The 14,953-nt window shown below is 30.6% G+C and overlaps 1 protein-coding gene across 1 annotated transcript in view; it reads left to right on the top strand.

The window, feature by feature from the left end:
* The first annotated feature begins 1,364 nt into the window (after positions 1 to 1,364).
* The window catches only part of LOC103572920 (F-box/LRR-repeat protein 21-like), a 30,999-nt gene continuing 17,410 nt past the window's right edge, over positions 1,365 to 14,953 (top strand). The window contains exons 1-4 of the mRNA XM_053739672.1: positions 1,365 to 1,661; positions 1,748 to 1,967; positions 2,026 to 2,245; positions 2,653 to 2,898. Coding sequence (XP_053595647.1) covers positions 1,748 to 1,967; positions 2,026 to 2,245; positions 2,653 to 2,898 — 686 coding nt within the window. The 5' untranslated portion in view covers positions 1,365 to 1,661. The remainder of the gene's footprint in view (positions 1,662 to 1,747; positions 1,968 to 2,025; positions 2,246 to 2,652; positions 2,899 to 14,953) is intronic.

The raw sequence follows: 14,953 nt of genomic DNA on the forward strand, positions 1-14,953 counted from the left end.
ATTAATATGATCTACTTATCAAACTATAGATATAACCAAACTTGGGTAATCCTACCTTGGCCCAAGACTGGCTTGCCATTGGATGGCCAAGACAAGGGAACCCAGTCGTGACCCAAGCCCGGGTAATCATTGTAACGGCCAGGACTGAGTACCTAATCTTGAGCCAAGCATGGGTCAATATAGGCGTGCCATAACTAGGTTCTCCAGTGCTGGGCCAAGTAGGGGCCCGCCGTTCAACTCTGGCAGCTCCTGCATGGACTGTGGAAACTTGGCTTGATTGGTAGAGTGCGTGCGAAGATATTCCAAGAATAAAATTTTTTCAAAAACGTTTTTTTCGATAACTTTTAATGTCTTCGATGGATTAATTTCAAAATCTATTCAGCTCTAAAACTTTATAAGCTGCGTCGAATGTCATCTCAACCATCAAAATCGGTTCATTCGTTCAAGAGAAACCGTGAACGGAAGAATTAGAAAAAATTTTTTTTTGTTTTTTTTGAAATTTCTCAAAAACGACTGGATAAATCAATTCCAAAATCTGATCAGCTTTAGAACTCAATAAAACGCGTTGATTGCCACCTTAACCGTCTCAATTAGTAAATTCGTTCAAGAAATATCGTTGGAGAAAAAAATGGTGAAAAACGTTTTTTTTTTTTTTTTTTCCAAAACAATGGCATACAAAATTATTTTCGAGCTTGAAAATGTATTCACAACAATATCTTCGAGCTCCTTGAGCTTGAAAATAGCGGGAAATTTTGGGGCTGGCTCGCAGGGTCAATCGATAGACCGATTTTTTTTTTTATCATCGAGGTTAAAACTAATGAAAATTTCTACCATCATGTATATTTACGCACATATGTAATATTTCAATATATATGTATATAGGTGTAATATATTTTTTTATTTAACCGAGAATTAAAATCACGTGCATTATCATCGATCGCGTGATCAACAAACACGTGCAGACTTTGACGCAATACGAAAAAGTCGCACGTTTATGTGACGTTTTAAATAGTTCATATCAACTACCAGTCCAATATTTCGAAATTGTAAAAATTAAAAAAGTTGTTTATATTATTATTAAAAGTTATTTTAAATAAAAATAACAATTTTTCCCATTATAAAATTATCAATAAGATAAATCTTATTTATTGTGACAATTTAAAATTATTCGTTATTATACCTTTCTATTAATATTTTTATTTTATGCACACGTGATTCAATATGTATGTTCTCTAAAGGTGTCAGGGACATTCACGTGAACGGCCTATTAGTGTCCAATAGCCTTTTACCGGTTAACCTTAATAAGTTGTACATTGGTAAAATATCGAAATCTAAGACTTGTCAGTACATAGAAAGAGAGAATGTACTGCAATGCAATAAAGAAAAGACTCACGTGCTTTGGATTCACCTGGGGAACTATCATATACTGAGTTTTTAAATTGAATACTTTCCAATTCTATCTCCCTACCCCAAATACTCTATGAATTTATTTCATCAACAACTTAAGCGATTGAAGTCCTTAGTTGCTAAGTTTTTCTATTAAGTCTCAGTATACATTCGTTCACTCTATCATATAATGAACAGAACTTGATCGCAATTATCTTCATTTGTGAAACAAAATAATTAGACAAAAAAATATATTGACTGAATTTTATATTACGGTCAGAGTTGTAAAAATATTGTTTATTATAAAATAGTTATTATCGACATTTAAGAAAATAAATAGATAACTTTTTTTTTTTTATAGATGCTCTCTTTAACAAATTCAATATTAACGTCTGAAAACTTTTGTTATTTGGATTCAACGGTTTTTACGAAAATTGAATCGACAAATGAATTATTTTCTGAATCATTGAAGACAAACGACATATCAACTGATTGTAATTCACAATCAATCAAAACGTATGAGAATGAACCAAAGCTCGGACAATTACATATTGATGATTCAACAGAGTTGTCATTAAAAGGTGATTAAAAATTTATATTTAATATATTTATATTATTAATTTTCGTTTATATTTTCAGATATTATAAAAACTATGAGCCAATATCAGTTGCTTCAAGAACTTTCTCTATCATATTCTGTATTAAGTGATGATCTTCTTACAAGAATATCTTGTGATGACCGAATAAATCTTAAAACCATAAAAATTGAAGCTTATCCTGATACAAAACCATTACCACGTATCAGTGACAATACTTGGTTTACACTACAAAATCGATCACCTAATCTTAATCTTGTTCTGTAAGTTTCAATAATACACAAAAAAAAATTTATTTGGCGCAAGAAATTTTTCCTCGTCCCAAAAAATTTTTGTTTTCAACTCATAATTCAAAAAATATCTTGAGACAAGTAAAAATTTTTTTGTATCGATTAAAAACTTTTTACGCCAAGAAATCCTTTTTTATATGTATCATTGAAAAGTTATCTAGATATAAATTTCCATATTTAGACACTCTATAATTTTTTACATTGAGATACTTTATAATTTTTACAATGTTAACTATTCCAATAAACTAAAATTTTATGAAAATGTAAGTATTGAAGACATTAAAATTGCTCAAAGTGCTGAGACGTTTTAAATAAAAACCAATAATAGAATTAACAATTTAATATCTTTGAAATACATTAAAATAATTGTATGATTGCAGGACGTCATATTTATCAGACGAAGATGATTATGATATTTTACTAACTCCATCAATGCCTGTAACACATTTATTTTTTAGTGGATCTCCTTCTGAAATAACTATTTGCCGGATTGGTAAAAATTGTCCGCGACTTGTAGAACTTATTGTCAGTTCATATAATTTTGGTACAATCGACCAACCATTAATTTCCACTGCTAAAGGATGTACAAAATTAACATCTATAAGCCTTGGCGACTGTGAGCTCACGTAAGTTTAATTGTAAATAAATTATCTCGAAAGTTCTCTCTTGCAATTTCAATAAATATTTATTAAATTTCAATTCAAGTAAGGACACTCTATAATTTAAATCGATAAATATTTATTATAAAAATCCGATGATACTATACGGAAAAAAATAATTGGTAGCCGCTGCCGATTATTTCGGTACCAGTTACCGAAGTAATTGGTAGCGGCTACCGATTATTTCGATTCTGTTGACGAATTTCAGTGGACATCAAAAAACTATTTCTACACAGAAAAAACAGTTAACTTGAATCAAGGAAAATATTCTTGATTCAAGAAAATTTTTTTGATCGATTCGGAAAATAAACATTTACTTGCCTCAAGTAAACAATTATCTTCAAATTTTTATCTTGAATCAAAATTTTTTTTCTTACGTCAACATATTTTTTACGCTTAAATCAAAAAATTTTCACTTGTTTCAAGAGTTTATATTTCTTAAAGTAAGAGATATTTTTTTTGGAGCAATATACATTATTTTTTTGTAGCAGTATTGCATTTTTTGGTTAAAGATAATAAAATTTCTTGGAACACGTACTATTCTTTTCACGCAAGTAATTTTGTATTCTCCGACCAAGATAACTAAAGTTGCTTAAGCCAAGAGAAAAAATTTCTTTGGAGAAAAAATCGATATGGAGAAGGGGAAAGTTACCGGTGCTAGGCAGCAGCAGCGGGAGTAGTTCGGTGCTCGCCACTAGATCGCGCCTACCATTTGTAGTGTGTCCCTTGTAAGAAAGATATGATTATGATCGTGTCCTGACCAAAAGTAAGAATGGCGGTCATTCCGCATCTCTAGCTTAGGCTCATATTTCGCTTTTATAATATATGGCGGAGTCAGTATATACAAATAGGGTCACGCAGCGCGAGTGTGCCCAGAAGGGTGTGGTAACGGCCTCCCGTCAAACGGAGGTGGACTTAACCGTCCCGTTCCATTAATTTTTAAAAAAATTTTTTTCCTTTGACGCCTCTGAAGTCCGGAGTTCCGAGCGCTCGATACGCGTTTCGTCCCGTCTCACTGCAAGAGCATTAGCTTTTGGGCCAATCGTGATTCCCATAACATCTAAGATTTTTAAGATGGGTATAAAACCTTAATTAAAAATCCTAACTGCGAAAAAAGTAGCAATTTCAACTGTCTTCGGTCCAGCGTGAATGTGCTCCGGAGCTAAAGTCCAAATTAATGAATTCAAGGATACGTTATTATTTTGGGTTTCAGAACCCAAACATCGTTCTAATAAAGAATCAGCTGATAAATTTTCATAAATTGGTTTTATTACTTTTAATACAAACGGACATTCATAAGTAGGGACTCGAGAACGCCTACTCTCTAAAAATGAATCAGTGAAATTCACTTCAAATTAGTGAATATTCACTGGGAACCAGCTATAAGTACACCACTGGTTGAATTAGTGGTATACTTATAGCTGTAGAAATAGTGACTATTCACTGGTTCGCGAGAATTTCACTAATTCATTTTTAGAGAGAACCGTCTTTTGTTAATTTGTAGCCGTCGACCGGAACCAATGTCACGTCATTAAAACGGCTATAACTCATGGAAAAATAAGAATTTCGAAAAATCCTTTTAATGACATATTCTTGAACGTCTAAACTTTGGGAATATAAAGAAAAAAAAATTCAATTTTTTCAAAATTCTATACTAGAATACCCCCTTAAATAAATGCATATTTAGAAAAATAATTGATTTCCTTATCATGCACTTTTTTTTGTACTATGACAAAAATAGTTCAGGGAAACATTAATGTCATAGTGTAATACAGGATACCCCTGAATTATTATCGAAAAAGGGTTATCGTCACTCTGCTAATTCACAGCGGGTAACCTGTCCCATAAATGCGACAAGTTGGGATTATAATAATTCTGAAATAAGTTTCTTACCAGGGATATTACAAGTAGTAGGCGCGATCTAGTGGCGAGCACTGAACTACTCCCGCTACTGATGCCTTGCTCCATTACTTTTTTAATCAATAATCATTAGGTTTAAATATATATTCATTAACCTCGAACAAATATATATGTTCATTCTAAATGAATATATTTTTTTTGTGTCTAAGTTAGATTTATTAGAGTTATTATAATGATATTTTGCTTTAATATTTGGGTTTGTTGGTACTACAAAATAATTTAGTTGTCTATCAAATAAATATTTTCTTAACTTTACCAAATTAATTTATTATCATAGCAAGAGAAATATCAACATCAACCAAATAGAGTCTATTGAATCATTTGTTTGAAATGACAAAATAGATTATTTTGACGTAATAAAATTTAGTTGTCCCAATTAAATATTAGTTTGACAGAATTTTACAAAACTACTTTAATTATCCGAAGAGAAAGTTTCTCAGTGTAAAAACGGGGAACTTTTTATACATGATCGCAGAAATGTAAAGTTTGATTAACTTTTCAATTACCTGTGAAAAATGAAACATATATGGTCATGCATGGCCGTATATCGTTCATACATGGGCATATATTGATTATATATGGACATGGATGGGCACACTAACTTTTTAATAGTTATGCATGGCCATATGTGGCCATACATAGTTACGTATGACTATATATGATCATGTATGCCATAATTAATGAATCATATATGGCCGTATAGTTCATACATGGGCATGTATGAACTATATACAAAAATTTTGTTTAAATTTGTTGCGTAAATCGAACTAATCCTGAATTTTAGGCGATTTTATGCCAATTATATATAATTAAGGCTAACCTGTCAAGCTCTGTAACTCAAGTATTATTGGTCGCACCCACTTGGCTCTTATAAATTTTTTTGTAGCAAATTTCATGCCCTACAAAAGATTTCCCTGGTTGAAAAATCCGATTCATTTCAATCGGATTCAATCGAAAATTTCCGATAAAATCCGATTGAAATGAATCGGAATTTTCCGATTAAATCCGATTTAAATGAATCGGAAATTTCCGATTAGTTCCTATTGAAATGAATCGGAAATTTTTGACTGAAATCTATTGAAATTTATTGGAAATTTCTAATTAAATCTAATTGAAATAAAGCAGTAATTTGTCAACACAAATTGTTATTCTGCACGGAAAATAAATTGTTGTAATGGCAACAACAACTGGATTTACATTTACCACAGGCTGTAGTATGACATGAGACAACTCCAAATTGTGGTTAGATTTACTACAATGTTGTAGTCAAGCGTCAACTATCGAAAAAAATAAGATATGCCACAGCATGCGGTATTTGTAACTCCAATTGTAGTTCAATTTACTCGATATGCGGTCACATAAAAATAAACGGTATATAACCTAAAATTTGTATAAATTATTTTTAAAAATCACTTATTGAATTATTTGTATATAGTAAACATGGTAATTATTTACAAATAGGGTCCACCCATGCTGGGCCATATTAAATTTTTTTTGATCAAATTGATCAATTTTTGTTTTTAATTGTTCATTGTTTTATGTACTTTAAAAAAAGAAATACAATAATATTATCAAAAAAGATAAAATAGAAATTTTATCCAAAAACATGAAAGCCAATTTTTTTCCAACTTTTAAAGGCAAAAAAGCTATCGAAATCTTTTTATTTTTTTTCTCACGACATTTTTAATCATAAATGCGCCGTAAGAACAAGCAGAATAAAAAAAAATTGTTAATTTTTGGGTTTTAAAAAAGTCAGATGATTATTTATGAGACGTTTTAATAATTGAATATACACAACAGATTAACCTCGAAATGGCGAAATAGCGGGGAGTGCTCATTCTGTAGTACTCTCAACTCCCGCCTGGAGTTTTTGTTACTGCAGTGTGCAGTAGAATTAACCGCAAGATAGGAGTAAATTCAACTTATTAACTTAGTAAAATTTGTCGCATATTTAGTAACTTTTATCATTTATGTGGTATTTTTAACTACAAACACATTTACTGCAACCTTGTAGTAAATGATACTACATACTATTTTCCGTATGCTTGATTAATTCAATAAAAATTTGTATCTATTCAACTATTAAATTTTTCGTAAATGCAACTGACATATATTTTTGAGACCATTATCCTACACTGAAAAAAATAATCGGTAACGACTACCGACTTTTTTTCGGTAGAGTTTACCGATTTTTTCGGTAGCAGCTACCGATTTCGAATCAGTAATCTCTACTGATTTTCATCGGTAATCTCTACCGATTGACATTTACCAAAAAAAATAGATTCTTGACCTAGAAAAAATAAAAATTAAGTCGTAATTACTTAACAAGCATGTAATTTTACAGAATAAACAAAAAAAACTCTGTTATATCAAATACTTGGAGCTAATTACACATAACCTACATTGCCCCGTATATTTTTGTAAACATTGTTTTTGTCGGTTGAGACAACTGATTATGTTTTGGGGAAGCAAAAAGCTTCCAATTTTAAAATATAGTGAAACCTAAACTTACAATTAACCTTCTCAATAAGACAATTTATAGATAAATTGAAAAAAATATGGATAGCCCGAACTGGGAATCGAATCCAGACCATATCGGTATCGCGCCGAGTGCTCTACAAGTTCAGCTATCCGGTACTATAGGGAAAGGGGAGAAGGGGGGAGGGTCAAAATGGGCTCCTTAACAGAGAAATTGTCAAATCCTCAATTTCTTTTACTTGTTTTACTTTTTTCTACTACCTTGCCAAGTATTTGTCCTTAACTTGTTCTGTCCATTAAAAATTAAAAATTGTGGGACAAAATGGGCCCCCCTCAAGAAATTGTTAAAATGTGAGTATTTCAGTTCGTTTCACTTTTGTTTTCTTCTGCTGAGATTTTGGTGTTAATTTGGTGTGTCTATCAAAATTAAAAAATCCTGAAAAGTTGTGTAAAACGGACCCCCAACAAAACTCAGTGTATGTTTCTCGCTTGTTTTATGTTTTGAAACTTTTTGCTATATATTTAGTACAAAAAAAGAGTTGATAGTGAAGATTTGGACCTTAGAATAACTTGATTCAAAGTTTTCTGTTTAATTACTATTCGATTAATTCAAAAAACTTTAGGAATCCGTTTGGCTAAAAAATATTTGTAGGTTTTCTAAGTCTAGGCAGCCTATTTTACACCCCCCCCCCTCCGAACACTTTTCATGTTAAAAATTTTGGGGGCCCATTTTGCTCCCATATATTTCGAAGCATCCAAAATTTTAGGGGCCCTATTTGCCCCCCCCCCCTCTCTTCCCCTACTATATTCGGTTCAATTTGATCTATAACATTTGCTCATGTATTCAATGAAAACAATGTATTTTGATGATCATTATCACGGATTTTGTGTCACCGTCAATGATAAAATGGATTTAGTTAAGAATATAAGTTCCATGTCGAATTTGGTACCATGTATGTTAAGTAAAAAAAATAATTTATATTTTGTAGCCATTCGGCACTTAGTTTACTATTCTCTTGATTGTAATAAAAATTTCAATTATCTTTGAATGAAATTAAAACTTGTTGACATGTCATTTATACTTTAGTAGTAGGCTCCAAAAACTGTTTTTTCGGTAAATGTAATATCAGTATAGATTACCGATTTTTCGGTAACGGTTACCGACTAAAATCAGTATACTGTGAAAAATTTCCAACAAATTTTACTATGGGTGCATTGTAACACCAGACCATAAGAAAACTGGCACAAAATTTACAAGTGTCCCATAGTAAATGGTATGCGCAGACGACACGATTAGGACCTATGCGCGTACGTTTACTATGGGACGCTTGTAAATTTTGTACCAGTTTACTTATGGTCCGGGGTTACAATGCGCCCATAGTAAAATTTAATGGGAATTTTTCACAGTGTAGAGATTACTGATTGGAAATCGGTAGCTGCTACCGAAAAAAAATCGGTAACCTCTACCGATTACCAATCATACCGATTATGTTTTTCAGTGAAATTAATAAAGAAAAAATTTATAAAAATATTATGAGAATAATCAATTACAAATAAATTTTTGAACAGAGAACTTCTATAGTAGTTACTTTCACGACAGAAACTCAAGTTTGTACGAATTCCCTCGAAACTCATAAATTAAATTGAAATTGTCGAATTATTAATCAAAAACTGTTAAAATTAGTGTGCATTGAAGTTTGACGATGAATATCTTTTAAACGGTTAATTTAATCGACTAATCATAAGAGACCATTTCTGTATAGCAGTGAATTTCCTATAAAAACATGAGGTGCGGATATCATAATAAGTTTTTTTTGAAGAGTTATAAAATTTACAAGAAAAAAGGAATCTGCCTGAAAATAATCAAACTTTAACTTTTAATAACTTTTGAACAGTGAGGTTTATAAAAAAATTGTAAGAGACCTTTTTTGTAGAGAATTTAATTTCCTATAAATATATAGGACGAAATATTTTTTCCAAATAAGAATACCGAGATATGAATTTTTCTTTCTCATAATAAGGAAAAAATTAAAAACTGAGAGGCGGAGTTTCCTATTAAAATTAAGAACTCATATTTGGAGAGAATTCTTTGAAGGTGTCTACCAACCTATTTTTTAGAGTATAAAATGAAAAAAAAAAAAAAAAATAGTTGGTTTTTTTGGGCCACGTCCCCATGGAAATTAACTATATAAAAAATATATTTCATGATGTATGTGGCATATAAATAAAATATTAAAAAAAAGTATAATTAGAATGTATGTGAAATATACGCACATATATTTCACATATACTTTACGTATAAAATAAATATATTTCATATACAGAACTTTTGGCCGTTTTTCGTATATAAAAAATATATTTCTTATATAATCCAGATGTATGTCATATATCTTTTTTTTGTACGGTAAATATATATGATGAAATGTAATTAACAGATATGTGAGATATATTTTAAATATATTTTCATTATTTAGGCAGATCTTTGGTGTGTGTGGGGGGGGGGGGCAGATAAATAATGACTGAAAAACCCAACTGGTTCAGGTCGGAGTACCAAGGGATCTAACTGTCAGATTTCACGACGGAAGTGCTCAGATATTTTTTTGCTCTGCCCCCCCCCCCCCCCGCCCACAAAAATCGAAGCTCTTCTATCAACGAGTTATCTGTCAGCTAGACCCCTTGGTACTCCGACCTGAACCAGTTGATTTTTTTAATCATTATTTTTTTTGCTTCCCCCCCCCCCCACACACACACCAAAAATCTGCCTAAATAACGAAAATATATTTAAAATATATCTCTCATATATGTTGATTACATTTCATCATATATATTTGCTGTACAAAAAAAATGTGACATACATTTGGACTATATAAGAAATATATTTTTTAAATACGATATAACCACGACTCCAAGTCCAGGGTGTGACTCCTTGTCCAGGAAGCCAGGATTAGATTCAGTTGATAAATCAACTGTTTGTGTGACTAGCTCTTCTACAGAGCGGGGAATACCCGATCCTGGTCACAAGGATATAATTAGAAATCTTGAGAGTATCAGAAGCTTATTAAATAAAAGACTTGTATAGGTGATATAAAAATAGTTAACAATTTTATTTGACCAATTTTACCCAGACAACAGAATCCCACTTTACAATAATTGATAAAATAAAACTCGCGACAATGAAAACAGCACGAGCTGGTGAGAATGAAAGTTTAATTTATTTGAAATTGATGTAACTTGTTGAATGGAGACAACGCCTAAAATGGCGGTTCCAGAACACAAAATCTACTCGTGGACTTCACTTTAATTTATAATCTGTTTTATTTGATTTTATTTCTCAATATCAAATTTATTCAATTAATCTCAAACTAAGACTGTTTTAAATGTATATTTAGTTTAATTAATTGCTTGGATTATAATAATTAATTTGGTTACCGGAACGTGAATTATAAATTATTTATATACTGACGACACCTACGTCTCGAGATTCAGCCATATTGGCTCGCTTGGCATCCAGGTCCAACCAGGTCCACATCCTTCACGATGGAAAACCGTTTTGCAATCATATTCCAGTACCAGGACTCCACCAAATTTAGCCACTGACCTCCTCCAGCAATTGAGACTCCACCAAGTAGATATAGATGGATGAATAGGTGACAGCTCCCAATATACAATTTATCAGCAAGTACTTAATGAAAACTTTACAGTTGATTTTGTAGCAGAAAATACTCTGAGAAATAAATTCAAGCGAAGTGAATTGTACAGCTGCTAACTTAGAATTGTCCGTCTTGCCCCCGTACGATGCGGTTACTACCATACTACCTCCGACTCCAGGCTCCCTGATGGGTGTCATCTTTTTGTCCTAACAACCAGTTCTTTCGAGTCGAAAAGTATTTCGATTGAATATTATTTCCGGTATAGTTAAGAGTCAAATGATGTTAATAATGACTGTATTTATTTCTAGTGGATGTTTGAGACAGATTTGTATTTAGTCAGTTGCATTTAATGTTGTTTCCTTTAAATACAGATGGCTGATAGTAACAGTACGAGATGGTGACTTAGTAATGTAGAAAGATGTCAAATTATGAACAGTTGTACATCTAACTGATGTTATGTATTTGCATACAGTGATTAAGTCGGACATAAAATGTTACATGTGTATTTGTTGCTATCATGAAAAATAGTCACTAATCTATTAAAAAAACGATAATTTAATGCATTAGTATTTTATACTTTTTTTAAAATGAGTCAAATAAATTGCGAGCAGTTTGCTGATAATGCCAGTTGAATTTTTGTCTAGCCTTATTTAAGTTTACAATAATTTCGAGTCAGCGATTGTATGTTGCCAACATACTTGGTAGCATCGAAAGTTGTAGCAAGTGGAGGTTTATGCTCGTGCGATTTAGTGGTAGCAGTATATTATACCAAATTAACTTTATACTAGAGTATACAGCGGTACCAACTTTTTTAATTTTTATATCTCTGAAGGTAAGGTAGATCTCGAAAGGTAACTCTAACATTATACGCGGGTAGGGATCGGAATAAGAAAATTTAAATTCATATAAAATTTCTATTAAAACATTTATTAACAAAAATAAAGACATTAAAATTTACGACTATCATTAAAGATTGTTATTTTGATAACTGTATTTTATATTTTCTTAAAAATAGATAATTTAATTAACATATTTTTTAATAATTTAAAATATTTTATTGTCATAATATAATTTTTACTTTATTTGAAAAATTTAATTATTTACACATAAGTTACATAACAAAAAAATAATAGTTAATTGAAAAAAAGAAAATTATAAATTATAAAATAATTAATTTACTAATTATATCAATATTATTCAAATAAAATATTAGTCTTCACTTTCTATCCATAAATAATAAATAAATTATTTAAAGAAAAAAAAAAGTTCGGCAACAAAATGCCCAACATTATCAAAAAAATTTACTTAAATCATTCCTTTAACGATACAAAAACATAAAATAAATTTCACAAAGTGTAACATTTTAATTTCTTAAATTATTCAATTTGGCGTGAAATACGCTAGAATTGAACACTCTCCAAAAAAAGTCTCTTATCGCTTTTTGATACATCCATTCTTTTAAAAGTTATTTAAGCTTGATGTCTAATTTATATTAAATTTTTAGATGTTTTAACTTTTCCGGCGAAACTATCAGACTTATTACAAAATATAATGAAACCTTCTTTGTAGACAATTTTATTCTCTAAGAACTATTTCTAATGAAGTTCTTCGGATTCCGCATTGTTTTCTACTTCTTTTTATTTTAATGTCAAGCACGTAAAAAAAGTCTTCTGTTCGATTTTAAAAGCTTGGCATAAAAACGAAAATAACTAGGAAACAATGCGGAATTCGAAAAAACTTTATTGGAAATAATTTGTAAGGCATAGAATTGTCTAAAAAAAATGTCCCGTGATATTTTGTGATAAATCTGATACTTTCGCCAAAAAAATGACAAAATTCTGAAAATTTAATTTAAATTCGACTTCACGCTCAAATAACTTTCGAATAATTGGATTTATAAAAAAAAAATGATAGATTACGTTTCTTGTAGAGCATTCAATTCTCAACAAAATTATGTCTGCAGATTTTTCCTACGGCGAATTGTTAGCTAGTAGGACTGCACATCTAAATCAGCATAACCGATTAAAAAAGTTAAGTAGGCTAATTAGCTGGCTCGCTCGTCAGCTTAGCTAATTTAACAGATTAACTTCATTAGCTTGGCTAAGCAGCCAAATGCTTCACCGGTTGATGTATTTCCAATAGATTTTCTAAAATAACTCTTAGCTAATAAGCCATGGAAATTTGAGTTAACCGGTGAAGCATTTGAGCGTGAAGTCGAATTTAAATTAAATTTTCAGAATTTTGTCATTTTTTTGGCGAAAGTATCAGATTTATCACAAAATATCACTGCACATTTTTTTAGACAATTCTATGCCTTACAAATTAATTCCAATAAAGTTTTTTCGAATTCCGCATTGTTTCCTAGTTATTTTCGTTTTTATGCCAAGCTTTTAAAATCGAACAGAAGACTATTTTTTTACGTGCTTGACATTAAAATATAAAGAAGTAGAAAACAATGCGGAATCCGAAAAACTTTATTAGAAATAGTTCTTAGAGAATAAAATTGTCTACAAAGAAGGTTTCATTATACTTTGTAATAAGTCTGATAGTTTCGCCGGAAAAGTTAAAACATCTGAAAATTTAATATAAATTAGACATCAAGCTTAAATAACTTTTAAAAGAATGGATGTATCAAAAAGCGATAAGAGACTTTTTTTGGAGAGTGTTCAATTCTAGCGTATTTCACGCCAAATCGAATAATTTAAGAAATTAAAATGTTACACTTTGTGAAATTTATTTTATGTTTTTGTATCGTTAAAGGAATGATTTAAGTAAATTTTTTTGATAATGTTGGGCATTTTGTTGCCGAACTTTTTTTTTTTCTTTAAATAATTTATTTATTATTTATGGATAGAGAGTGAAGACTAATATTTTATTTGAATAATATTGATATAATTAGTAAATTAATTATTTTTTAATTTATAATTTTCTTTTTTTCAATGAACTATTATTTTTTAACTTCCCGCTAAGAAAATCGACGATTTTCAAAAATTTCGGGAAGTTATTGTTTTCACCCCGATTTTCGAAAATCGAGTTTTCATCAGATGTCGACGTTTTGACGTCCTATGAAGCTATTCTGACTATTTTTAGAATGATGTCCGCGCGCGCGCGTGTGTGTGTGTGTGTGTGTGTGTGTGTGTGTGTGTGTGTGTGTGTGTGTGTGTGTGTGTGTGTGTGTGTGTGTGTGTGTGTGTGTGTGTGTGTGTGTGTGTGTGTGTGTGTGTATGTAAACTCTTTGTAACTTTTGAACTAATAAATCGATTTGGACGGTTGCGGTGGCAATTGAAAGAACTTGTTGGCCATCAACTTTCCTGAAAATTTCAGATTATTTGATTGAATAGACTTGAAAATATTTGAGAATTACGAAAAAAAAAAAATTTTTTTTTTAGTTTTTTATTGATTTCTCAAAAACAACTTATCCGATCGACTTCAAAATCTAATCAGCTCTAGAACTCAATAAAACGCGTCGATTGCCTTGTCAACTATCAAAATCAATTGATTACTTCGAAAGATATCGGCGTTGAAATGTTAAAAAAATAATATTTTATGTTATTTGTTCCGGATAAATCACAATATAACATACTAAAATGTACCTGATATCATACCAACTCATCTTTTTTATAGTTTCTTTTGATCATATAATGTCATCGAACTTGGTTTTTAGTTTAAATCATATTATCAACAAAAAAATCGATAAAACGTAGTTTTTAATATTTTTATCGGATATTTCATATTTTATTGTTTCTTACATGAGTCAAAACTTATTTAAATCTTGATTTTGATCCCTGACATTGATTTCTGCCTCAATACACTTATTTTACTGAACATAATCAGGAACTAAATTTTAAAAACCGCTTCATTGATGATTTTCGATTCTTAAATTTTCAAACTTCAGCATAACAGGTAACTTGTTAGAGCTTGAAAAGATCATAAAAAAACAATTGCATGTGATAGCATTTTCGAGCTCGAAGAGC

Source organism: Microplitis demolitor, chromosome 5 (genome assembly GCF_026212275.2).
Source record: "Microplitis demolitor isolate Queensland-Clemson2020A chromosome 5, iyMicDemo2.1a, whole genome shotgun sequence".
Classification (NCBI taxonomy): domain Eukaryota; kingdom Metazoa; phylum Arthropoda; class Insecta; order Hymenoptera; family Braconidae; genus Microplitis; species Microplitis demolitor.